The sequence below is a fragment of the Geotrypetes seraphini genome, chromosome 3 (assembly GCF_902459505.1).
Source record: "Geotrypetes seraphini chromosome 3, aGeoSer1.1, whole genome shotgun sequence".
In the NCBI taxonomy this organism is placed as follows: domain Eukaryota; kingdom Metazoa; phylum Chordata; class Amphibia; order Gymnophiona; family Dermophiidae; genus Geotrypetes; species Geotrypetes seraphini.
The window spans coordinates 282,383,226-282,410,515 of record NC_047086.1 but is presented as its reverse complement, the minus strand read 5'-3'; the positions used below and the strand labels follow the sequence as shown (position 1 = coordinate 282,410,515).

Genomic DNA, 27,290 nt, shown 5'->3' with positions numbered 1-27,290 from the left:
GTAGAGGCCTTTGAATTTGGCCAAGAGCAGGTCATTGGAGACTTTCCTAAGGGAAGTTTCTGTAGAATGAAGAAGGCGAGAGCCTGATTGAAACAGGTCAAGGATAGCTTGAGATGAAAGAAAGACAAGACAATGGTGAATAGCACATTCAAATAGTTTGGATAAGAAGGGGAGGAGGGAGACAGGATGATAGTTGGAAGGGCAGGCAGGGTCCAGCGAGGGTTTCTTGAGGAGTGGTGTAACAGCTTACTCAATACTGAGAGTGCTTGATAACTACAGAGCTAGCTCCTATGAAACCCACAAGTTTTCTCCCTCCCACAAACTCAGTAATTCCCAAACATGAATCAACATCTAGTTGCTTACCTAGCGAATACGGTGCCGCTGCCACCTGGGAAAGTGTATGGATGCTGCTTGCGGAACACATGACCCACCCTGCTGCAGGGGATGATTTCAAGGCTTCCTCCACATTGCCATACCCGGAACGAAATTTCTGTATTAAGAATTTCATATACATGTACTGTAAGGAGGGTGCGAATCTGATTCCCATACTTTAGCATAAACTCATGCAGCAGAAAGAAAATATGTTTTCAAACACTCTGAAAGTGTCAAAATTAGCAATGCTTCTGCAAGAAACCTAAGGGTTAATTGAACTCGCTAACACAGAGGCAGAAAGGCTTTTCTACAGCTACCGGCTTACAAAATCGTGACAATTTTCAAACTGGCTCTTGTCACATGCAGTCCATGGATACTTTTTATCTACGGCTTTTGCATCAGATTACAAAGCAGGTTTATGCAGGTGTATTCTCTCTTTGACAATTGTGGGCATAAAGGCCCTGATTCTATAAAGTCCACCTAAAGTTAGGAACCAATGTTGGCATCTACTTTAGTTAAGCAGTAGGCTTAATCAGTGCTGATATTAGCACTGAACACTTCACAATTGGCCTTAATTAGGCTTAATAGAAAATTAGGTGCCTAACTCTAAAATCTTGATTCTATAAAAAATAGGCGCCTAGCCCAAAGCGCCTACACTAAAAGTGGGTATGGTTAGGGGCAGATCTTGGGCATGTTTTTGAATTAGGTACCTCTTTGTGAATCGGCACCTAACTTTAGGCATAGAAAACCCTGGCATAAATTAGGGACGCTTAAATGTTAGAATGCTGAGCACCACATAAGCATCCTTAAGCAACGCTGCGCGTGATTCTATAATGGGCATCTAAGTTTTGTAGAATCAGTGTTGATATCGGTGCCTAACTTTAGGAGGACTTTATAGAATCAGGGCCAAAGTGCCTGTGGATGTTTACCTGTTTTAAATCCGCACAGATCTGAAAATCATATGGGGCTCATTTTCAAAAAACATAGATATCCAAAAGATGGCAAAAACTGGCACTTGGATGTCTCACTAGTCAAAACGTCCAAGTGGCCATTTTCAAAACTGGAATTTTAGACGTCTTTCTGGTTGTTTTGTCTCGAGTGCATCTAAATCTTAAGGGGATAAGTTAGAGGCATGTTTTAGGTGAGATTAGGGCAGACTTAGAACTTGGATGTTTTATAGCGATAATCAAATATTTTACAAAACGTCCAGGGTGTACTTTGGATGTTTTGGGCTAGACCTGTTTTAAAAAGGATTAAGGGCCAAAAAGGTACCCAAACTTACCAGATGACCACTGGAAGGATGAAAATATGGCTCCCATTCACTTCCCCAGTGGTCACTGACCCCCTAACACCCCTCAAAAATCTGCACGAAACAGTACATATATGTTTCTATGCCAGCTGCAGATACCATGGCCAGTCTTAGTAGAGCTGCAAGCAGGTCTCTGGAGTAACATGGTGGGCAGTGCAGTGGACTGCAAAGAAGGGAATCCACATCCATATGCCACCCTAACTAGTACACTTGTGGTGGAAAGTGTGAGCCCACCAAAAGCACATTGTACAGCCATATAGGATGGACAGACTAGATGGGCCATTTGGCCTTTATCTGCCATGATGTTTCTATGTTTCTATCTACAGGCATAAGGACTATTGGGGTGGGAGACATATGGGTACAGTGGGGTTTAGGAGAGTTTTGGAGGGATTACCATATAATGTACAGGGATTATGGTGAGATGTGTACCTGGCACCCTTAATGTGAAGTTCACAGCAGTGCCCCCTAAGGTACCCCACTGCTCTGCTGGCATGTCTGTGTAGCCAATCTATTAAAAATGCTGGCCCTTCCAACTTGCAAATGGCTTGTTTTAGATGTTTTTAATTTGAACCTTTTTTTTTTTTTTTTCCCAATAATGGCAATAAAAACCCCAATAGATTTCTAGTAGGACAAAATATCTAGCTAGGCCATTTTCAGAAAAAACCTAAAACAAAAACCAGACAGACATCTTGCAGGTTTGAAAATTCACATTTTCTCCACCCAGTTTTTGGACTTTTTTCTCAAAATGTCCAAATGCCCTTTATCTGTAAAGGTTATATTCAAATTCTGCCCATTACACACTTCCAGGAATGCCTCCTCCAAATGAATAGTTACAAAGCATGCATGTTGTAGAATCCCATACATACTTTTAGTTAGACTGAGGGAAGGCAATTTCCAGACAGTTTCCTTTGAGAAAATTGCTATTATCTACTTTTAAAATTGTCCTCTCCAGGATTAACACTGTCAAAATATATTTACATCTTTGAATATCTTTATTATCATTGCACAAAAACAATTATGGAAACACAGCAATCTTATACAATCTTTTATCTGTCCTATGCTAATCAATCCCTTCATGGAATGACAAGTTTGATTACAATACAAAAGAAGGAAACCACACCTACCATCTACCAATCCCACTGTCCCCCCCAGGTAACATTGAGAAAGAACCTTCATCCAAACTGAAAAACCACAGGCCTCCTCTGCAAATAAGGTTAAAGGTCTAAGGTGCTCAGAATGGCTGATAGTCTTTCTATACTCAGTAATTCAAACATTTAATTTCTCCATAAAGTAAGTTTGGGGGAGAATCCCCAATCCAATTTAAAAACACACATCATTTTTCAATCAGAATTGCTGTCCGTAGAAATAGACTGGACACATGAGTGCTTTTCACTATGTCCGACATATTGTCCAGGAAGAAAATTCTGAGGTGTTGCCCGACACTGTCAGGACAAAAAGAAAGACCTATATTCCACACTATAACTGGGAAACCAAAAAGAAAAAAAGTTGTGGAGCAATGTTTTCTGGATGACACACATGAATAAAAAAATATAAAACAATGCGTTACGGCTTATGGTGAAAACAAGCCATTTGTTCGACAATGTAATAAATCATATGGTTCATAAAACCAGTCTGCTTGCAGTGAAAACAAGTCGTCTGTTCTGCAACACGAAGCAGTCTGAAATAGCACCTGCGGTCAGGTGAACATGTGGTTTGGAACCAATACGTCTGTGTTTCGGCAAAACTATGCCTTCATCAGGGCTCCTTGATGTTATATTCAAGGAATAATTGATGAAAACCATTAAGGTTTCGAAGCACAAGTTCATGATGAATTATAGGGCTTACAAGCTAAGCTAACTTTGCCCACAATCACAAAGGGGTGGGATTTGAACCACAACTTGCCACGTTTTCAGCCCATTATGCTAGACTTGTTTTCACCACAAGCTGTAGAACATCGTTTTTAAATTCATATTATTTTTATAAACTTTTCCTGTGTCATCCAGAAACCATCGATCCACTTCTTTTTTTGTTTCGCCTGACACTGTCATCCATAAATCCGTCCAAGGTATGTCCAAATCTGATTCCATATTTAAGACATGTTCCACCTGTTGGGAAACCCATCTTTTTAGCTTCTGCTGGATTAATATACATCCTTGTCAGAAAAGTTTAATGTAAGTCCTGAAGTTGGACACTTTCTGCAAGTTGAGGGCCTTCTTACAAGCTTCTGAGGAGGCTGTCCAAAGTATAGGTATGAAAATCTCCAATCCATTGGGCTATCACCAAGTTCTCTTCACTGGTTTCTTTATACTTTCATAATAGCAACCCTATAAACCTTTTGTTACCGCTGGCAAAAGGCTAGTATTCATCAAATAGAGATTCAAAGTCAATACGACAGGTTCTGAATAACGAATAAACATTGTTGGAGTTGTAACTATGGATACTAGTCTCCCAAACCTAATGCATACTCTTTTTTCAATATTTCATAGGACAACATAGCATGAGGGTTCTTCAAAAAGTTTCTACACTTTCATATTTTGACAGGAAATGGTTGAGGCGGTAGATGTGGTAAGAGGGCATGTTGTAGAGTGTCATGTGACTAGTCAGTCAGGTAAGCCAGCTCACTTTGCAGGTAGTGATGTCATTTGCTTTTGAGATATTTAATGAATAGTGTTAAAAAATAAATAAATAAAATTACAGAAATGACCCAATTTAAAGTGGAGAACATACGCCAAATGGAGTCAGCCAACTCCTGTTCAAAGGCCACATCACAGAACTCGGAGATTGATATACCCAATCTCTTGCATATCTTAAGAGGCAGGCAATATTATAAGCTCTGATATCTGGTAATCCCTTTCACTGTATCTATGAGGCAATTTGTTGTTTGTTTGTTTTTTTAATCTTTATTAATTTTCCAATTAAAAACAATGCATTAAAATATACATATACATATAATTAACTTCAAAACTGCATTTACATCAATCATAGAAATACTTCAAAAACATCCCCCCCTCCCACCCCAATATAGGATTAAAAAACAAAATACAGTATTTCAGACATGTAGTGAAAATCATATTGAACTTATTGATAAAATCAAAATATAATACCCCTCCGCCCACCCACCCACCCTCCCTGGATGTGCAAATCAAATAGGAAAAAAGGGGGATAATCCAGCTAATCAATGTTAACAAAATTTGTCAATGGACTCCATATTAATTTAAATAACTTATTGTTACACATTTCTGAATTCATTTTCTCATATTTGTAGCATAAAAAAGATCCCCACCAAAAGGAAAAATTAAGTTGATCCCAATTTTTCCAGTTTTGGGTGACCCAGTCATTATGGAAAATAATCTACTTTTATATTTGTCTAAAGGAGGTTTAGGTGACAACAATGTACCACAAATAACCATGATAACAGAATCGAAGACTCCAAAATCAAATTAATTTGACCCCATATTGATTTCCAAAAGATGAGTATCAAAGGACAATAGAACAACAAATGATCCAGTGTCCCACTCCCTACTTCAAGATGACAATGCCAGCATCTATTAGACTTTGAACATTCTAACTTCTGCAAACGAACTGGGGTCCAAAAAAACTTTATGTAACAAAAAAAAACCAAGTTTGTTTCATAGATGCCGACGCTGAACATCTCATCCTCCTAGTCCGGGGGTCGGCAACCTGCGGCTCCAGAGCCGCATGCGGCTCTTTTCCACCTTTGCTGCGGCTCCGGTAGTGTGTCACGCAGGCATGCAGCTTAAGTCCGGCGTCGCGGCGGGAAATAGCCATGCTGAGCAGTGAGCTCAGCACATACACAGATGAAAGCCTTGCTTGCTGATTGGTCCGGCGGCCCCGCCCCGCCGTGCCGCCGGACCAATCAGCAAGCAAGGCTTTCATCTGTGTAGTGCTGAGCTCACTGCTCAGCATGGCTATTTCCCGCCGCGACGCTGGACTTGTAAGCTGCATGCCTGAAAAAGAAATCATCCTGGCCGGGGTCGGTGTCATGCTCCGGAGATCTACAGCCTTCCTATCTCCCTCTCCCTTCTACCTGCTTCCGGCCACATCCCCTGCTCCGCGGCTCTCTTCGGCAACTCAGCAGCAGCGATCGACACAAGCTTCTGACGTCGGGGCCTACCCTCTGCGAGTCCCGCTTGTTTCAACTTCCTTTTTCCACAAAGGCGGGACTCGTAGAGGGAAGGCCTCGATGTCGGCAGCTTGTCTTGATCACTGCTGCTGACGAGTTGCTGAAGAGAGCCGCGGAGCAGGGAGGTGTTGCCAGGTGCAGGTAGAAGGGAGAGGGCCAGATGCAGGACTCGTGGGTGAGGGAGGAGAAGAGAGAGAGAAAGAGAGAGGGGAGGGAAACAAAAGGAAATATTTCATACTGGGCTGGGCCGGAGTGGAGGGAGGGTGGAAAGATTCTAGCTACACGGTGCAGTAACAAAGGAAAAGGGGGGGAAAGCTGAAAATGGAGATAGTGACACAAAGAAGAGAAAGGGTAAGCAGGACCTACTGAATAAGGATAGAGATAGAGAGGGAACATGAAGAGGAGGTGAAATAGAGACATAGAAGTAATGCTGAAAAAGTGTGTGGGGGGAGATAAAGACATTGAAAGGGCAAATGGTGAACATGGCGTAAAGATAAGGACAGAGACAAATGAAGATTCTGAAAAAGTGGTGAGATAGGGATATAGGTGAGATGGACACAAAGAAGGGTGATGCTGGAAAATAGGTGGAATGGTAATTCTGACAGACACAGAAGGGAAATGCTGGATCAAGGAGAGATGGGGCTCAGGCTGGATGGAATGAGGAGAAATGCCTTGTTGGCCCGGAACTTCCTCTCCTACGTCAGAATTGACGTCAGGGAGCGGAATGCTGGTCAGCGCAACACTTCTGCAGGGAAAGCTTGGGACGGCGGTGGCTTGGGGGCTGTTCCCCGATTGCGGTGGCAGCAAACCGAGTGGCTTGGGGGACGGCACGGAGACAGAAAGAAGGGGGAACAGGGAGACAGAAAGAAAAAGTTCGGGGGAGAGAATGAGGTCTGGAGGAGAGGAAACATACAGGAGGCTGAAAGAAAGGAAGAAAGATTGGATGCACAGTCAGAAGAAGAAAGTGCAACCAGAGACTCATGAAATCACCAAATAGCAAAGGTAGGAAAAATGATTTTATTTTCAATTTAGTGATCCTGTATATAGCATTAAGATAAGAAACAATATATGCAGTGTTAGATTTGTTTTATAATGGTTTTGCGGCTCCAAGTTTTTTTTTCTTTTCGAAAACGGGTCCAAGTGGCTCTTTATGTCTTAAAGGTTGCAGACCCCTGTCCTAGTCCAAATTCATGGCCATCTATGAGGCAATTTGTAATTGTTGAAGAGAGGCTGATCAAAATATATTTTCAAAATTAAAATTATGTTATCAAATGTGTTTGCACGCACAGAAGTACAAAAAAGGCATGAAGTTTCGTGCTGTAACCCATCAAAGATCTGACTGAATTTGCAAAATGTCTTGGACATCTTCCCCATATATACACATAGCACATATTTATGTCCAACAGGAGATCTGATATGCAATATGACACTAATTTATAGTACATATAATTAGGATAAATTATACAATGTCACTGGTTTCAGGAGATACTAGTTTGTAGATGGGGATCATCGTGGGAGACTCCATCGTACGGCATGTGGACAGCTACACCCCAGGAGGGAGAGAGGATAGAATCGTCACCTGCCTGCCAGGAGCAAGAGTGAAGGATGTGGCCAACAGGATCTCCAGGATCATAGACAGCGCAGGGGGAGAGGACACTGCTGTGCTTATCCACGTGGGAACCAACGATGTGAGCGGACGGAAGTATGACAGGGAAGTAATGAAGGGTCAGCTCTGCTCACTCGGAAGAATACTGAAGATCAGGGAGGTGAAGGTGGCCTTCTCCGAGATCCTCCCGGTACCAAGAGCGGATGGAAGGAGGCAAGGGGAACTGCAAGCGATCAACGCCTGGATGAGACGATGGTGCGAAGAGGAAGGCTTTGACTTCGTGCACAACTGGACAACTTTCTGGAAAAGAAGCAAGTACTACAGGAAGGACGGACTGCACCTCAACGAGGAAGGAGCAAGAGTATTGGCAGGCAACTTCAAGAAGGCCATCGAGAAGGCTTTAAACTAAAGGTCAGGGGAAAGCCGACAGTCGACCACCAGTCGATGGTCCGGGCGACAGGATGTCCCATAGAAGGAACTATGGACAACTACTCAGACACATTAGGGGACGACCACAAAGCATTTAAGAGAGACAATACAGGAGCAAGGAAGGATACCGTGAAGGAACCAGGGGAGACTGCTAAGCTTAAGGAGTCTAAGAAGGCAACACAAAGGAACTCAAATGTATGTATAAGAACGCTAGAAGTTTGAGAAACAAAATGGGAGAATTAGAAGCAATAGCAAAGAACGAAGAACTGGAAATCATTGGCATAACAGAAACCTGGTGGAATGACGAAAACAAATGGGATACAGTACTTCAGGGATACAAACTGTACAGAAGAGATAGAGTGGGGCAGAAAGGTGGAGGTGTTGCACTATATGTTCGTGAAGAAATAGAATCTGTGAGAGAGACTATGACAGAAGAGAAAGAGAAGCTGGAATCCCTCTGGATAAAGATTCCCAGACACAACGGAGCTGACACAAAGATTGGCCTTTACTATCGACCGCCAGGACAAATGGAAGAAACAGACGTGGAAATGATAGAGGAAATTAAACACGAATGTAAGACAGGTAATGTCATAATCTTGGGGGATTTCAATTTTCCTGGAATAGACTGGAACCTGGGAATTTCAAATTGTGGCAAGGAAGCAATGTTCCTGGAAGTGCTAGGGGACTGCTTTCTGGAACAATTGGTGGGAGAGCCGACAAGAGGAAACGTCACCTTGGACTTGGTCCTAAACAGCATTACGGGGCCAGCAAAGGAAGTAGAAGTCTTGTGGCAATACATGCGATTTTGAATTGGATTCTGCTCTTGACTGGCTACCAGTGTAGTTCTGCCAGTAGTGGGCAGGCCCTTTCAAATCGGCCTTAGGTGCTTGGGCCAATCAGGCTCTAGGATCCTGTGAGTTGGGCAGGGGAGGGGCGGGCCCACCTCATTTGGACGGAGGCGGGCCTGCTGGCCGTAAGTGCGAGAAGCCGTCTGGTCCAACTTGCTGGTAAGGTCAAGGGGGGGTTCCGGGTTAGGGGGGTTCATTTAGGGGGGTCCGGCAGGAGGGGTTGGGCACCCTCCTGCCGGTGATCTTAGGGAGGGGTGTTGGGGGGGTCGGCAGGGGGAGTTGGGTACCCTCCTGCCGTGATCTTCGGGGGGGTTCTGTTGGCAGTTAGGGTTGAGCACCTTCCTGCCGGCAATCGTGAGGGGGGGCGGGTTCTGTCGGCAGGAAGGTTGAGCACCCTTCTGTCGGCGATCTTAGGGGGGGCCGTTGGGTGGGGTCCGGGGAGGGAGGTTGGGCACATTAAACCCGATTCTATAACCGGCGTCTGCAACATGGACATCTGTTACAGAATCGGGTTAATTTTGGGCGGGTATAGGCCTGATTCTGTATAGGACGCCCGGGACCGGCATCCTATACAGAATCCGGGCTTAAATGCTAGGAAGCCCATTTTATACCTATGGCCTTCTTGGCATTTGGTGCACACTAACCTTTAGAGTAGGATACACAGATATGACAATACTTTATCCTAAATTAAAAATGTTTTATTTTCTACCTGTGCTGGTCATTTAATTTTTCTAATTGTATTGATTCTAGCCACTGGTTTCTGCTTTCCTCTGTCATTTTTCTGTTTTCTTCACTTCCTTCATTACATCCATCTCCAGCACTGATCTTTTCATTTCAGTTTCATCCATTTATTTTTTGCCTCTCTGTCCAGATTTCATTACTAACCACTCTTCAATTCCTCTCTTTTTACTGCCTCTACCTTCAGGTTTCCATCTCTTTCTCTTACTCAAACCTTCCAATTTCCTTTCCTCACATTCCCCAGTCTATATCTTTTCCTCCTTCTATTCCCTTTCTCTATCCCTATTCCATTCAAAGCCAGATGAACAAAACAAGGTCGTTAAGATTGTGTGAGTAACTGTTAGCCGATTTTTTGGCCGACTCTGGAACAGCGATTGACATTCCAACAAGTTTCCATGCAAATGATTTGTACAGAGGTTCACTGTAATCCCATCCCACCAGTATTTATGAGGACGATTTGAACACATGTGCAGAGCCAGTTTGAAGAAGCCCGAACAGCTGAGCGGCAAGGGAAGCCCCAAAGCACCCTCCTGCCATTCAGCTGTTGGGACTATTTCTCTTTTTTTATGGCACAGATGTTGTGTGTGTGTTACACATGCACAATATCTGCCTCATTAAAAAAAAAAAAATAAAAAAGCCATGCCGGCCCTCCCCAATGACCGTTCTCCCCCCCTAAGGAAACAAAATAGAGGTAGGAAGGCTGTCCAATCCATCCTGCCACCACGGAACCCTCCCCCTGCACCAGTCAAAATCAGCAGGAGGGATGCCCACTCCCTCCTGCCCTCCCAACCCCCCCCCCCGTACTTGTAAATTAGTTGACAGCAGGAGAGATGCCCACTCCCTCCTGCTCCTCAAGCCTGCCACTGCAAAATGGTGGGCCTTGCCCTTTGTGATGCATCCTGGGATACACAGGCAGGGGCCTAAGGTTCAGACACCTAAGGCTACTCCCAACACGGCATGGCATTTTTTTAATGGGCCAGATATTATGTATGTTACATACACATCTGTACCCATTGAAAAAAAAAAAGAAAAAACAGGCAGACTTGTCGACTTTTCCAGGTCAGTCCTACCGACCTGATTCTAGATGCAAGTTTAGGGCATCGATCGGATGCCTGGTTTTAATACTAATGACCTCATTTGCACACCAGAATCAGAGAACATAGGAAAACCACACGGTAAGCCTGTTTAGAGCATCAGGTCGGCTAATACGATCAATCGCTATACCTGTCAAACTGGTTTAGCGACGATCATTAAATGATCGGAGGCTTTAATACATCTAGCCCTCAGTGTCTCCTCCTTCTATCTCTCACCCTTCCCTTCCATCCAGCATCTCCCATCTCTCTCTTTCATTCCCTTCCATCCAGTGCCTCTCCTTTCCCCTTCCAATGTCTTACAGTTTCCATAAAGTCTTCTCTCCTCTTTCATTCGGTATGTCTCTTTCCTCCTTCCTTCTAATGCCTTCCCATTCCCTCCCGAATCTCTTCTCACTCCCCCCCTTCCCTACTACAACCATCCAGGATCTCCTCTCTCTCCCCCTGCTTCTGCCCTCAGCAAGCATGATCTCCTCTATTTCTCTCCCTCCCTGTCCTGCCCTAGGCATTCAGGATGTCATGACCTGGATTAGCCACTGTTGGAAACAGAATACTGGGCTATACTGGCCATTAATCTAACTCAGTATGGCTATTCTTTATTATCATTTCAATTCCTTACAAAATAGCAAGAAAAATATTTTAGTCAACATCAGTGAAGAAAGAGGAAAAAGTACAAAAGAAATACAAACAAAAAAGAGGCAATTATATGCAAATTATTTGTATTTATATATACCTGTTTATCTATTCATTTATCCTATTCCATTTTTAATAAAACTCCTCCTGACAAGATTAAGAAAAGAAAATCAATTTCAAGTAAAAGAAAAAGAAAAAGATTCTAATTGATTTGGATCAAAGAAAATATAATTTTTTTTCAGAAAATCTAATTAAGCACATGCAGAGGAACTTCAAAAAGAAAGCTGCCCCAACAGCAAGTACTCTAGATTTCATCTGTAAAAACATTTTCCACCACAAAAAAGGAAACCCTTTTTTTTTTCTAAAGAAAGACTCTTAATTAGAATCTTATCTTTCTCCAACATAAAGATTACTAAAAGAGTGGCCCACTCTCTAAATTGATCTTCAGAAGTTTCTAAGAACTTATTCAAATCCAAGATTCAACTGGACCCAACATATCAGTAGTGCCCTTGCTTTGAGCAACCTGCATAACTAGCTTAGATATATAATAACATGAGGCAATAATTATCTTGTTAGACTCTGGTAACAATAAGACTTCCATAAGATATTGCCAAAATCATAACTCAGGTGCTATTAAAGGACATACTGGGAATTTTAATATTCTATCATTGTTACTCTTAACCTGGTTCTGCATGGCCTCCAACTGCCTATGTAGAACCAAACTATCTTTAATTCCATAAGTCCCAATAGCCTGCAAAGTTCTGACTTTAGTCTCCAAAAAGAGTGTGCACATTCTTCCATTCTAGCTGCACTGACTTCAATTTCTCCAAAGTGTCATACTATTTACCCACAAAAATTATATAACTGACCTGGGCTGTGGAGTCAGAGTTGGAGTCAAGGAGTTGGAGACAATTCTGGGCATCTGGAGTTGGAGTCGGAGTCGTGGGTACCAAAAACTGAGGAGTTGGAATCGAAGGATTTATCTACCAACTCCACAGCCCTGTAACTGAGTTACTGGTTTCATCAGAAGCACCTCCAAACCATGCACTATCTTCCACACTTCTACTAAAGTCAGTTCATTAGAAGGAATTAAAGTCTCTTTAGGTAAATCATCTTTCCAAATAACTGGTTGAGGTAAACTAGAAGTTTCTATAGATAGAGGGGGCGTGGCTTGGCTGCAGAGCAAGATGGATGCATGATCTCACTGCTCTTCCCTCAATAGCACTATTCAGATAATCTGTCAGCAAAGGAGATAAAATTTTCTCTTTAAAATGTAATAATTTACTTAGTAAAATCTTCTAAAGCAAGTATGGCTTCTGGGAGACAGACCAGATTAGATACAGCGTTTGCTGCAGGGGGCACAGCTAAGCGGGCTAAACCGGCCCCACCAACTCAATCAAAAGTGCCTCTCCCTAAGGACTAGCGGACCTCGGAGCAGGAGGGACCGATCATCCCTCCCACTCTCAACTTCTCACAAAGATTCGGCTTTGCAGACCGGGCCATTTTTCCCTGTTCCAGCACAGTGAAGGGGAAGGGAGATCGAGTCGTCCCCCTTCACTGCACCGGAGGAGCAACGCGTTCGGCGGTTTGCCCCGCCCCCAGCAGCCACTTCGGCACCTGGCCTGCTTTTCCAGCCCTCTTAAGGGCTTTGCAGACCGGGCCATTTTTCCCTGTTCCAGCACAGTGAAGGGGAAGGGAGATCGAGTCGTCCCCCTTCACTGCACCGGAGGAGCAACGCGTTCGGCGGTTTGCCCCGCCCCCAGCAGCCACTTCGGCACCTGGCCTGCTTTTCCAGCCCTCTTAAGGGCTTTGCAGACCGGGCCATTTTTCCCTGTTCCAGCACAGTGAAGGGGAAGGGAGATCGAGTCGTCCCCCTTCACTGCACCGGAGGAGCAACGCGTTCGGCGGTTTGCCCCGCCCCCAGCAGCCACTTCGGCACCTGGCCTGCTTTTCCAGCCCTCTTAAGGGCTTTGCAGACCGGGCCATTTTTCCCTGTTCCAGCACAGTGAAGGGGAAGGGAGATCGAGTCGTCCTCCTTCACTGCACCGGAGGAGCAACGCGTTCGGCGGTTTGCCCCGCCCCCAGCAGCCACTTCGGCACCTGGCCTGCTTTTCCAGCCCTCTTAAGGGCTTTGCAGACCGGGCCATTTTTCCCTGTTCCAGCACAGTGAAGGGGAAGGGAGATCGAGTCGTCCCCCTTCACTGCACCGGAGGAGCAACGCGTTCGGCGGTTTGCCCCGCCCCCAGCAGCCACTTCGGCACCTGGCCTGCTTTTCCAGCCCTCTTAAGGGCTTTGCAGACCGGGCCATTTTTCCCTGTTCCAGCACAGTGAAGGGGAAGGGAGATCGAGTCGTCCCCCTTCACTGCACCGGAGGAGCAACGCGTTCGGCGGTTTGCCCCGCCCCCAGCAGCCACTTCGGCACCTGGCCTGCTTTTCCAGCCCTCTTAAGGGCTTTGCAGACCGGGCCATTTTTCCCTGTTCCAGCACAGTGAAGGGGAAGGGAGATCGAGTCGTCCCCCTTCACTGCACCGGAGGAGCAACGCGTTCGGCGGTTTGCCCCGCCCCCAGCAGCCACTTCGGCACCTGGCCTGCTTTTCCAGCCCTCTTAAGGGCTTTGCAGACCGGGCCATTTTTCCCTGTTCCAGCACAGTGAAGGGGAAGGGAGATCGAGTCGTCCCCCTTCACTGCACCGGAGGAGCAACGCGTTCGGCGGTTTGCCCCGCCCCCAGCAGCCACTTCGGCACCTGGCCTGCTTTTCCAGCCCTCTTAAGGGCTTTGCAGACCGGGCCATTTTTCCACAAACAAAATGGAACATTACATATTCAAAACCACACTTGCCATCCTAATACTTTCACTACTCATTTCCAACTGGCAAACCACAGGATATCACCTATCACCCATCCCAATTCTGACAACAACCTACAGGCAACCACAACCACCCAGAAAAATCCACAACACGAGAACCCTAACATCCTGCCCACTGACCAGCCAAGACCACATTCCCACCACCTGGGGAAAAAGACCTCCACTAAAGCACAAGACCACTACTCAAAAACAACTCACACCACCAAAAAATATCCTCTACCTTAATTGCAATCCTAATTCCAACACAAAATATACCTCGTTAACCTGTGCCTACATGAATATAAGATCAATTAGCCCAAAAGCAAACCTAATCAAAGACTGGCTGACTGAAGAACAACTAAGCTGTCTCTTCCTAGCCGAAACCTGGCTAACATCAAATTCGGACCCATGCATAACCGAATTCTGCCCCAAAGGGTACAAATTAGAGCTGGTTTGTCGAGAAAACAAACGAGGGGGAGGACTAGCTATTCTAGTACAAAACAACCTCAACCTAAAAGTTCTACACAAACACTCAACCCCTCACTTAGACCTTCTTGCATGCCAACTCTCCGACAACACACTCACAGACACCCTGAACTGTCTATTATGCTACATCACTCCAGGAAAATGGAACACCTCAAAACTTGAACTCGAAGAATTCATATTCCAGAACTCTCTAACCTCCACATACAATTTGCTCCTAGGAGACATCAATCTCCACCTCGAGGACCACACATCCAAACAAGTAGACGATATACTCTCATACCTCGACGCCCTATCCTACCAGATCCTCAATCCTGAACCCACGCACGAAAAAGGCCACCAACTTGATATAGCAGCATTCACGTCTCATAACCTCCACACCCCAAAAATTCATATCACCAATGGTACCTGGCATCCCTCTCTTTGGTCAGACCACCACAAATACACTTTCACCATCAACTGGCCTCAAAATAACACAAAACCCAAGCCACAAAAAACAACCTTCAAATCTAGACAGAAAATTGAGCCTGCCACATTCTGGGATAAAGTTGACCCTATAATCGCCCCCATCGACCCAACTGACTTCGTAAATCACTGGCGCATCCTAAGTGAAACAACCTTGAACGAGCTAGCCCCTGAAAAAACCAAACATAGAACCTGCAGATCCTCAGACAAGTGGTTCGACTCCGAACTCCTCCTACAAAAAAGGCACTGCAGACAACTTGAAAGATCTTGGAAAAAAAAGAAAAATGATCAAACCAAATCCGCTTGGAGAACCCAAATCAAACTATACAACATCAAACTAAAAGAAAAGCGCAAAACATACTACTCTAAACTAATTGGCACAAACACCTCTGACACAAAAACACTCTTCAACTTAGTAAAACAACTTACGGACACAAACCCATTCCTTGCCACTCAAGGCAATAAACCACCAACAGCTTCTCAACTAGCAGAACACTTCAAACACAAGATCACTACAATCAGAAATACCCTCAACAACTCAACCACCAAACTCTACGAGATAATAACCCCCACAACGGAAGAAGCCATATCTGCAGACAGAACATGGACCACATTCCCAACTCTACAATGGTCTGATTTGAACCGACTATACAAAAAATACAGCCACGCCTCATGCGACTTGAACTACTGCCCATCGTATCTGCTAACAAATGCCTCCCTTAAATTCAAAACCAACCTCATGCAATGGATTCAAAGCACTCTCATAGAAGGTCAATTCCCACAAGATCTTGGAGAGATCATAATCACACCCCTACTGAAAGATCAAAAAGGCCCTATAGACGCTCCTACCAACTACAGACCTATCGCTTCGATCCCATTATATGTCAAACTGATTGAAGGACTTGTGGCTCAATACCTCACCAACTACCTATTTGACCATAATATACTTCACTCCTCTCAATCAGGATTTAGATCTCACCACAGCACGGAAACACTACTAGCAACACTACTAGACATAGCCCGACAACACCTCAGTAAAGGACACAGGATCCTAATTATCCAACTGGATCTTTCCGCCGCCTTCGATCTAGTCGATCACACCATATTACTCCAGATACTTGATGCAATCGGGATCTCAGGGGTGGTTTACAATTGGTTCCAAGGATTCCTTAAAACAAGAACGTACAGAGTTAAGACAAACAACACGAAATCTAACTCATGGTCAAATCCATGCGGAGTCCCGCAGGGGTCACCACTATCGCCCATTCTATTCAATCTCTTCATCTCCTCCCTCGGCACCACTCTAGACAACCTAAATGTAACATCATTCAGCTACGCAGATGACATAACTATTCTCCTCCCCTTTGAAATCCAAGATCACACCTCAACAGGACACCTGGAAATAATTCTGGATGAAGTAGAAAAATGGATGACAAACCACAAACTGAAACTAAACTCGGACAAAACCAAATTCCTAATGCTTGAAACGGACAAAAACCCATCCATAACAGACCTAGAAATTAAAGCAACCAAATACCCAATCCAGACCTCACTCAGAATCTTGGGAGTGCTGATAGACAGAAGCTGCACTATGCAGACCCAGATCAACAAAACTACCCAAAAAGCATTCTTCACAATGCGCAACTTAAGAAAAATAAGGAAATTCTTTGACAAAGAACACTACAGGATAATTGTACAATCCCTGGTACTAGGTCTCGTGGACTACTGCAATATCCTTTATCTACCATGCCCCACAAACATGATCAAAAAACTCCAAACCGTTCAGAACACAGCCCTTAGACTAATTTACTCACTCGGAAAATTTGACCACATCACCAATGCCTACCTAGACTCACACTGGCTACCGATTCGAGCCAGAATTCAATTCAAACTATACTGTCTACTCTTCAAAGTAATTAACGGTACTGCACCCACCTACCTAAATGACCGCCTAAACCGTAACCTTCCAACCAGAACAAGAAGAACACTGACATCATTCACATACCCACCACTCAAGGGTACTCACCGCAAAAAGCTTTATGATAGCCTCCTGGCAACACATGCTGCAAAACTTGAACCTTCCATCACCAGATTGTTAACCACAACATCAGACCTCAAGACATTCCGTAAAGAAATCAAAACACTGCTGTTCAAAAAATATATACAATCTACCTAACCTCCCTCACCCCATCCCCCAAGAAACCAAAACACTGCCGTCCAAAACATCTTCCGATGTTATTAAGTCTTTACTATCATTCTGTTATTAAGTCTCTATCCTCAAACTGTATTCTCTATTGTCATGTACCATCCTGGAAATGTCCAGTTCTCTTCTTATGTAATCCGCTTTGAACCGCAAGGTACAAGCGGAATAAAAATCACTAATGTAATGTAAATGTTTGAACAAGTGATATTGGAGCTGAAATTTATAGAAGAAATGCTGTAAGATAATACAATCAAGCTAAATACTTTACAAGAGGAAGTTCATACTCTCTCTCAGGAGTTGAAGGTATGTGATGCCAGGACTGAACAGTTAGAACATCGGGTTTCAGAACAGAAGGCAATTTGACTCAATTTAAAAATGACCACAAAACACTCGCTTGCGAAAAACCGAAGCAGGAGAAATAACATTAGGTTATTGGGTCTTCCAGAAGGGGTAGAGGGCTCAAATGCAATTGATTTCTTAGAGGAGTTATTGTCAAAGCTGCTCTCCCTCAAATTGAAACATCCGTTGCAAATAGAGAGAGCCCACCATGTACCTTCACGTGCAGATTACAGACAAAACGGTCCTAGACCCCTGATCTTCAGAGTACTTCGTTTCCAGCAAACTCTGGATATCCTAACTACTGCTGAATAAATTAAATCATTAAAATGGCAAGACACTAAAAATTCTCTTTTTGCCTGATTTTGCTAAAGCAGCTGCCAATCTGAGGAAACAGTTGCTGCTTCTCCGACCTGAGCTGCGGCAGTTGGGGGCTAATTATGGACTTCTATATCCGGTTGTAATGAAGATCACTCACCTCAATAAAACTAGTCAATATGAGGATCTGACTAAACTACAGGAGTACAGTATATCAATCAGCAGTTGGAGCTGATGACATAATCAGCAGGAGTCTCAGCCATTGTACCTAATTTGTGGGGGATGTGGGCAGACCACAGATGTGAATACTGAAAAACCGCGAATAACTTTTTATATGTTATTCGCGGTTTTGTGAAAACGTTGTCGTTTTTACTATTGAAACCACAAATAACTTTTCAACTGTTCAGCAATTCCCAGCAATTTTAGGGCTTGGAGCGGGAAATAGACGATAAAAAAAAAAGAAGTTAGAAGACATGAAGCGGGGGGAGGTAGACAGGCAAAGCAAAGATATCAAACAGGAAAGAAGAGGAAGGGGGATCATGTGTAAACTATTGAATGTCTGCTTCTTCCGGTCTGACTGAGAACATAAAAGTTGCAATGCTGGGAGAGACTGAAGGGGTCCATCGAGCCCTGTATTTTGTTTCCAACAGTGACTAACTTAGGTCACTGCACCTTTAACACCGCTAGTCCCTGTGTTGGAGTTGTTCGGAAACTGTCCTGTTGGGGCGCAGGACCTGTTCCCGAAAACTTTCAGAGAACAGCCATAGACTATGTGTGTGCGTAGAGGATTTCTCTGCCAGCAGCATCTATCTGTCACCCGTCATTACAAATGCTGAGAGGTTTCTCCACATCTGAAAAGCTTAGTTAATACTGAAATCAAAACACTTGCGCTCGAGAGTCCACAGAATTACACTGTCTCCTGGCCCCCGACTAGCTCTTGGCGGTATTTCCTAGCTCGACAAGCCTTTCCCACCTGCTCCCCACTTTCACCATGCTGCGACAGTCAATGACTCTCCCCTGGCAAGGGAATCAGCAGAGTTCTTGGTCGGAAAAGCGAACAACACTGCATGAAAGCAGTGATTTTACATTACATTAGAGATTTCTATTCCGCCATTACCTTGCGGTTCAAGGCGGATTACAAAAGATTTATAAATGGGGGTTACAATGGAAGAACAATTGTCATTTCTAGAGTTGTAAAGAGTAGATCATTTGTCATTTCTAGAGTTGTTAAGAGTAGGTGAAGTTAGGACTGTTTCAGGAATTTCTTGAAGAGTATAGTTTTTATTTCTTTTCTGAAAATCTTGTAGTCTGGGGTGGTTATCAGTAGGTTGGAGATTTGGTTATCTAGTTTTGTGGCTTGAGTGCCATCATATTGCTTTGTCCGTTTTACTTCTTTGATCGGGAGAGGTGTGAATGGGGAGTGCATTTTTCTATGTCTGGTTGAGGTTGCTTGGATGAGGCGGTTGTTTAGGTAGGATGGGCTGTTTCCGTTTAGGGTTTTAAATAACATGCAGTAGAATTTAAATAGTATTCTTTCTTGGATTGGTAGCCAGTGTGAGTTGATGTAAGCTTCTGTGATATGATCATGTTTCCTCAATGAGTAGATCAGTCTCAGAGCTGTATTTTGGATTGTTTGTAATTGCTTGGTCATAGTAGCAGGGCAGGGGAGGTAGAGGATGTTGCAGTAGTCTAGCAGTCCTAGGATTAGGGATTGCACTATATGCTGGAATTGTGTTCTTTCAAAGAATTTCCGGACTTGTCTCAGATTTCTCATGATTGCGAAGGATTTCTGTATTGTTTGTTTATTTGCGGTTGCATGGTACAGCATCTTTCTATTGTCATTCCTAGTAGTTTTATGGTGGTTTGGATGGGATAGTTGATTGAGTTGAGTTCTAAATTGGTTATGGTTGTGACTTTGTCATTTTCGAGGAGGATGAATTTAGTTTTGTCTGGGTTGAGTTTCAGTTTGTGATCTTTCATCCAGGTTGTAACCGTTTCTAGTGTTCGATGTAGTATATTTGTCATGGTGGTCTTTGGCTGATCATATGGTATGAGAATGGTAATGTCATCCGCATAACTATAGGTGGTTATGCCTAGATTGTCCAGATATGTTCCGAGAGAGGCAGTGTATAGGTTGAAGAGAGTAGGGAATAGTGAGGATCCCTGTGGTACGCCGCAGGGGTTTGACCAAGGTTCTGATTTTTCTTTGTTTGATTTTACTCTGTAGATTCTGGATTTTAGGAAGCCTTCAAACCAAGAGTATACTTTATCTGAGATACCTATTGCATCCAAGATTTGCAGAAGGATGTTATGGTCAACTAGGTCAAATGCTGCAGTCAGGTCCAGTTGTATGAGAAGCATTTTTTTTCCTATGCTAAGGTGTTGTCTGGCTGTGTCCATAAGGGAGCCTAGTAAAGTTTCTGTGCTGAAGTTGGTTCTGAAGCCAGATTGCATGGGGTGGAGTAAGTTATGATCATCTAGATAGTGGTGAGGAGTTTGGCTACTAGGCCTTCTGTAAGTTTGACATATAGCAGTATTGAGGCAATAGGTCTGAAGTTGGATGGTTGGTCTGTTGATCCTTTTGGGTCTTTTTGGATTGGGTGATGATGATTTCGCTGAGGTCAGTAGGGAAAATGCTGTCTGTGAGCGTGGTTTGTATCCATTGCAGAAGTAGAGTACAGAATTTTACACTGGAGGTAGTAAGGAGATATGATGGGCAGTGGTTGAGGTCAAAGGAGTCGTGGCTGTATTTTTTGTAGAGTTTATTGAGTTCGGACCATTGTATGTTGGGGAATTGAGACCATGTTCTGTCTGCTGCAGTTGATTCTTTTTTGTGGGGTGAATTGTGATTTCGTTTAGGTGGGATGGGGTAAAATTGAGGGTGCTCTGGTGTTAGTAATTTTGTTCTTGAAGTGATCTGCTAAGAGGGTAGCTGAGGGGGGTGGGGTATTGTTAGTGGTCGTGTAGGGGTTGGTGTCTGTTAGATCTTTTAATATTTGGAATAGTTTTTTGGTATCTTGGGTTTCTGTGCCTATAAGATTTGTGTAGTGAGTTTTCCTCTTGTCTTTTAGTATTGTTTGTTAATTTTTTTCCAGAGTGATTTTCAGAGTGAATGGTAAGCGATAAACTTTTTTATCGGTACAGTAAAAGAAAAAGGAACTTTAATTATGTAATTTTGGGGGACAGAATCAGCAGCCAAAAAAATCGTGAATAAGTGAATCCGCAAATACGGAAACTGTAGATATGGAGGGAGAAATGCATATCAATCACAATTGGTGAAAGGTCAAATATTAGGTAAAATGGCTGAGGCTCTTACAATTGTTTTACCAAAGCCAAACAAAGATCCTATTTTGGTGGCAAATTACAGGCCAATTTCTTTACTTAATGTGGATAGGAAAATTTTGGCTAAGTTATTGACCCTGAGGCTGGCTAAGGCTCTCCCTTATATTATTGGAATGCACCAAACGGGTTTTGTTGCTCGAAGATATTCTGCAAATAATACTAGATTGGTACTTCATATGCTCAATTTTGCAAAAACAATAGATTATCTGGCCTTTTCTGTATCCTTGGATGCAGAGAAGGCCTTTTATTGAGTAGAATGGTCTTTCATGTACCAAACAATGGAGTGGTTTGGGATAGGTCATGGATTTATTCAATGATTCAAACCTTGTATAGCTCCCCTTCAGCTGAACTGCAAGGACCGGCACAAGGTGTAGAAGTAGAAGGGACATTGGGAAACAGTGATTACAACATGATCCACTTTGACCTGGATGCAGGGGCGAAACATCGGTCCAGAACGACGGCCACGGCACTGAATTTCAGAAAAGGGAATTACAAAGGTGTTATACCTCAGCATATTACTGACATGTTCAGCATATTACTTACTGACATGTTCAGAATATTACTGATATGTATCCTCAAGTCTGCTTACCTGACATCCTGACCTCCAAAGAACAGTAAGACCAGATGGTCTCTACAATAACCTTGCTTATTTGAGATCCTGACTTCCTTTATTTGAGTGACAACTGGATAGCATCAAAGAGACAATAAACTGCAACACCTCCTTGCTTATTTGAGATCCTGACTTCTTTGATCTCCACAGGACAGTAAGACCAGATGGTCTCTACAATAACCTTGCTTATCTGAGATCTGACCTCATTGATCTTCAAAGGACAGTAAAACCAGATGATCATCAGTAAAGACAGATGGGAAAATACATCAAAAAGAAAGGGACAGTGACAAGTATCTGCTATCTTGACCTTTTTGACCTAGGAGTTGCCAAAACAAATAACAAAGGACCAGTACCAGCTGTCTTACTAAGAGGCAAGCAGTTTTCCCAGCTTTTCACCCAATATAAAAGACGGGACTTGCCTCTAACCTTAGAATCCATGACGTTTGGAGGGAGAATCCACGTCTCACGGGACAGTCCTTTGGTCCACCCATCTATCTATTGCAGGGATTCCCAATGGTGAAGATGGTCGTTATATGGGGTCAAGGTGATGCTATTTTATATTTAATTCTTATATGTGTATAATAAAGTGTTATTGTTTATGCTTTATATTGTCTGTGTGCTTTTCTGAGTGTCACTGATCATCCCACTTGTCAGAAATTAGTGGCGGAACAAATTGGCACCAGAAGTGGGGTTGATCTAATGTCGTCAGAAAAGCTAATTAGGCAACAAGGGGTTGAGGAGCAGGCTCCCAATCCCTCCATTCCGAATGGGAATGAAAGTATGGAAAAATTAATGGCCACTGAGTGGTCTGTAGAAGCAGGATTGTGTGAATCCTGTACTTTTGGAAGTGGGGATCCACATGAATTATGTGCCTCCTTACAAAAGGTGAAAATCTCAAAAGGAGAAGAGCAAGAAGTAATTTCTAGACAAGGAAGGAAGATTTTGTCAGACTGGAGGAATTTGCATGAAGCTAAACAGGAATTACAATTGAAATTAGAAGAGCTGGAAAAGAAAAGGAATAAACAACAGCATGCCATTACAATGCTACAATGTCAGAATAAGTTGTTAATGGATAAGGTAGAAACCTATCAAAAGGTAATAGAACAGTCAGCTATGCAATATGCACGATATAAATACAAGAAACGGAGGTGGAAAGTGAGTTACAGAAAAGTTAAAATCTTAATTTATCATCTGCCGAATGATTGGAAGCCAAACAAACGGGATGGGAATATTTGGGATTCAAATTCTAATAACAGTGAGGAGGATATATGTGTTAAAGGAGAACATGCAGAAAGTTTAGAAGCAGAGCCTGTGAGGAGACAAAGATTACAGGGAAATCTGCAAACAGGAGAAAATCTAACTAGAGATAATGTTAGGGAGGATGTTACTCCACATGAAATCATGGATATGATGGCACGCTTTACACAGAAGCCTGGGGAACCACTAATACAGTGGGTAGTTCGGGTGCAGGAGCTGGGCGCAGCAGGGATTATGTTAGATGCCACAGATGCCCCTAAATTTGTTCAAATTAGTCAAGAAGTAGCAGTGCAACATGCTTTGCGGGAGGATCCTTATCCTGCAAAAATTGCCCAATGGTCTTTATTAGAGATAATTAGTAGGGGTGTCACGAGGCGATATCCACTTGAATCTGATTGGCCCTCAAATGATAAGATTTGATATACATTAAAAGATGCTCAAATGAGAATTAAGGAGGAGTCTATGAAGGCAGCCTTAGTAATAGGTCACGCTGACACATATATGTCATTACCTTTTACTGAGTCCATGAGAAATAAAATTATTAAGTATGCTGCACCGGCATACAAACAGGTAATGATAACTTTGTTGATCAATCAAATAGACAGGACTATTTTGGAAGCCTTAGAAGCGGTCCGACAGTTAGGAGATCGGGGGGACTGGGGACCTTAAAATACTTTTGATAAAAAGAGAACAGGACAATCAAATTCAAACAGGGCTAAGCGGGTGTCTCGGAGGAATATGTTTTTGGCATTAATAAAAGATGGTGTAAAGAGGGAAGAAATAGATGGAAAAGATACCAGGACATTATGGGGAATGTACAAAAGTAGAGGACTGGGAAAGAAATCTATGCCTCAAGCACAAGTGAACAAAGGAGAGAGGGAGGATATTTGGGTGCCAACGGCTCCCTCTGAGGAAACTGCTTCCATTCTTTATCCTGATTTAAAAGGGTGGAAGTGTTGGGAGGATCAATAATGTGAATGCCGAGCCTCAGTGTGTGCCTGGACCAAATTAGAACAGCGTCCGCAGGTAGAGATAAATATTTAGTAGAAACCTGGGGAGCAACAGGTATAAGCTGTAGTGGACGCTGGGGGTAGGAATATAAATATCAGGATTGGGGGGGGGAAAATTATACAAGCAGGAAGAAAAAATTTTACAAATTTTAAAATTGGACAATTACCAATTTGGGAATATACTGTATTAATCTATGGGATTCCTTGCCAGATATCCAAAAAGGGTTAACATGACAGCTTTCCGATGGAATCTATAGTTTTGGTAAGTTGCCAGACATTCCTATGAGATCAGTAGTGGTGGGGAAACCAATAGTAGTACCGATCTCCACAAAAATTGTAAACATGAACCAATGCATTTTTACTATTCCTATAGTGGAGCAATGTCCAGAACAATTTGCATTCACTTGGCAAGGGAGGCAATATACATATACCAGACTACCACAAAAATACTTACATAGTCCCACTTTCTATCACAAGATTAAAGCAGAAAGTGGGCAAAAGGATGCCGAGAGGTGATAGAGAAAGCTAAACTTCCCTTCTCCCCAAAGTAAAAAACAGACTTGGGCCTTTTTGGATTTTGGAGGCAACATATTTCACATCTGGGGTAACATATGGGGTAGGTTGGACAATAAAAAAGTAGACCTTTATAATGAATAAAGTTTTGTTAGATAGTATAAGGAAGTTGCACTCCAAGTGATTTTGCAAAAATGTCTTTTACCTCAAACACTAACATTGTGAACCACTGTACCTGCAAGTAAAACTCTCTTATATGTTTTATAGATTAAAGCGTCCCTGCTTGAATTTTTATGATTGTGTGACAGAGCTTTGAAATGGAAGATAGAAAGAAGACCAGCTTTCTATAGAGCAATTAACTTAAGTTTCTATCTCTCTTTCTTTTAGAAGCTTAGTATCCAGACATGGTCCGGAGAACCAATTTCACTGTGCCACATTTAAAATACTTCCAGCAATGTGACCTGATAGTGGGAATCCAATGGATACCACATTTGTTTGTGACTCTTTTGATTAATAGTGTGCTTATTTACAGATTAAATTCAACCCTGAATCATTACCGATGGAAGAAAGCATGCCGGAGCTCTGTGTTTGTCTGTTTCTGTTATGTGTTGTCTGTTTTAGCTTAAGGGGTACCCCAACATTGCACATTGGCCATTTCCAGAGGTTATTCCACCCCTTCTATTAGTCCAAATGGTACCATATCCCTTTCCAAAAAAGATTCCCCCACATACCAGAAAGTATCTTATGAAAACCATGCTCACAATGATTTTATGCTATGGCTCACAGGTAATCGAGGCCAGCAGCGTGCCAGATTTTAGGAATAAAGGGGACGTCCATGTGGGATCCCTACGTGGGTCAGGGCAAAGGGTCTATAGAGTGGGCAGACTTGATGGGCCTTGGCCCTTTTCTGCCATCATCTTTCTATGTTTCTATACAGCCCAATGATAATTTAGTTAGGGGTTATATTATAAAAGAATATCTGAAGAGAAATAATTAGAAAGCTTTATACCTGGTAAAATGGTGTTCATTGGTATTTGATATTTGCTAAATAAAATAAAAAATGGTCTCTCTTTATTTAACTTACCAGGTATAAACAGTGCAGTGCACATCTCTGACATAAGTTATTTTGGTATCACATTCTGTACGTGTGTATGGTCTCTCTTAAATGACATAATAATTATGTCCAGAACATAAAAAGGTGTATTTTCTGAATGTCCTACAGAATACCTTTAAGTGCATTAGTGTTGTTTCTCTTATCTCACACAAATACTACCTTACACACAAGTATTGTGTCACATGTTCTCACCTTCTGTACATAAAGTGATTTTTCTCCTTTTTCTCTTATCTTCTCTTTTACCACTAGGGGTGTTTATTGTAACTAAAGCATTGAAGCTAAACAGTCATGAGGAAATATTTTCCTTGAAAAATCACGTACTGGGAAATGTTATTTCATATAGACTTTCATCCTTTTGTGATAAAATTGGTCAGCTCTGCTCTCTCATTCTGATGATTTGGCTAACATGCTGGGTTAAGAGAAAATTTCACCAGATCAAGAAGATGATGACACGCAACCAGACATACAGTGCCATGAAGCTATTATGTGGCACCGACTTGGGAATAGAAGTGAGCCTATATCCTGCCATTTCACATTAGGGCTGGTCTCTGGGGGCGGTGCTCGTGAATCTTACATGAGTGAAGGCATGTGAGTGGCATAGCAAGCCTATTGAAACTGGAGCATAGCCAGACCCTAACCAAAGCTGCTAAGAAAAACAGGATACAAGATAACTGCAGTGATCGATGGTGAATATGAAGCTACCCTAAATGTATGTAAGCCATGAGTAAGAGCACAAATATAATATTAATAAGATTATTAATTTCCATGATTCCCTATACGTGATACTTTCAAGTAAAATGCCTAATTAGCAAGAAATATTAGGGAATACAAGAATACCAGGTTTAGAACATAAGGAAATAATTTACCTTTACTTAAATGTAGAATCTGAAATACTGGCTGGCAAACAAGCATAATTTGGCTCCAGAGTAGCAGATGTATTTAGATGGGAAGGTGAATGGGTGCCAAATAATGTACATAATTATGAACTAACGCTACGATATGATCAGTTAATGTTACATGTCGTTAATGATATCACAAAGAATTAACTTTATCGCATTGATTTAAAAACCACATCACATTCTGTACCCTTAGATAGAAAATGGTGTAAATTTTGAAATGAAACAATGTGTCCTTAGTACTGTTGAACTTGTGATTCCTGCTAGTCAAGCTCCCTTTTCAGTATGTTTACAGAATGTTAGTGTGTTGCAGTGAGCAAATAATGTAACTTATCATTTTTATGATTAATTTTTCTTTTGCCGAGGTACTTACTCCAATTGTTTTATTGCTAAAGCCTAGCAATTCTAAATAAAGCAAAACAGCAATGTAACCTTACTTTGCTACGGCATAAAATAGATACTGAATTTTGAAATACTAACTTGCATTCTGTGGCAGATCATATTGAAGCTACCACTGCACTCCATGGGTGGGAGGCTATTACTAGAGGCAGTGATATGGCATAAAAGGTGTTTCTTCATTTTGTACTCTATAAATTTGTTTAGCTATCTTTATGTGAACATTTCTTAATTGTCGGACACTCTCTCCCTTAATTCGGAGGACTTCTTAATTTGTAGGAGCAGACTTGAGTATCCAGGGGTGGAATGTTATACCTCAGCATATTACTGACA

General features: G+C 42.6%; 1 protein-coding gene across 2 annotated transcripts in view; it reads right to left on the bottom strand.

Annotated features, from left to right (window-relative positions):
• The window catches only part of GALNT2 (polypeptide N-acetylgalactosaminyltransferase 2), a 477,304-nt gene that overhangs the window by 68,658 nt on the left and 381,356 nt on the right, over positions 1-27,290 (bottom strand). For both annotated transcript variants that reach the window (XM_033938413.1, XM_033938412.1), the window contains exon 11: positions 364-490. In XM_033938413.1, the coding sequence (XP_033794304.1) occupies positions 364-490 (127 nt within the window). The remainder of the gene's footprint in view (positions 1-363; positions 491-27,290) is intronic.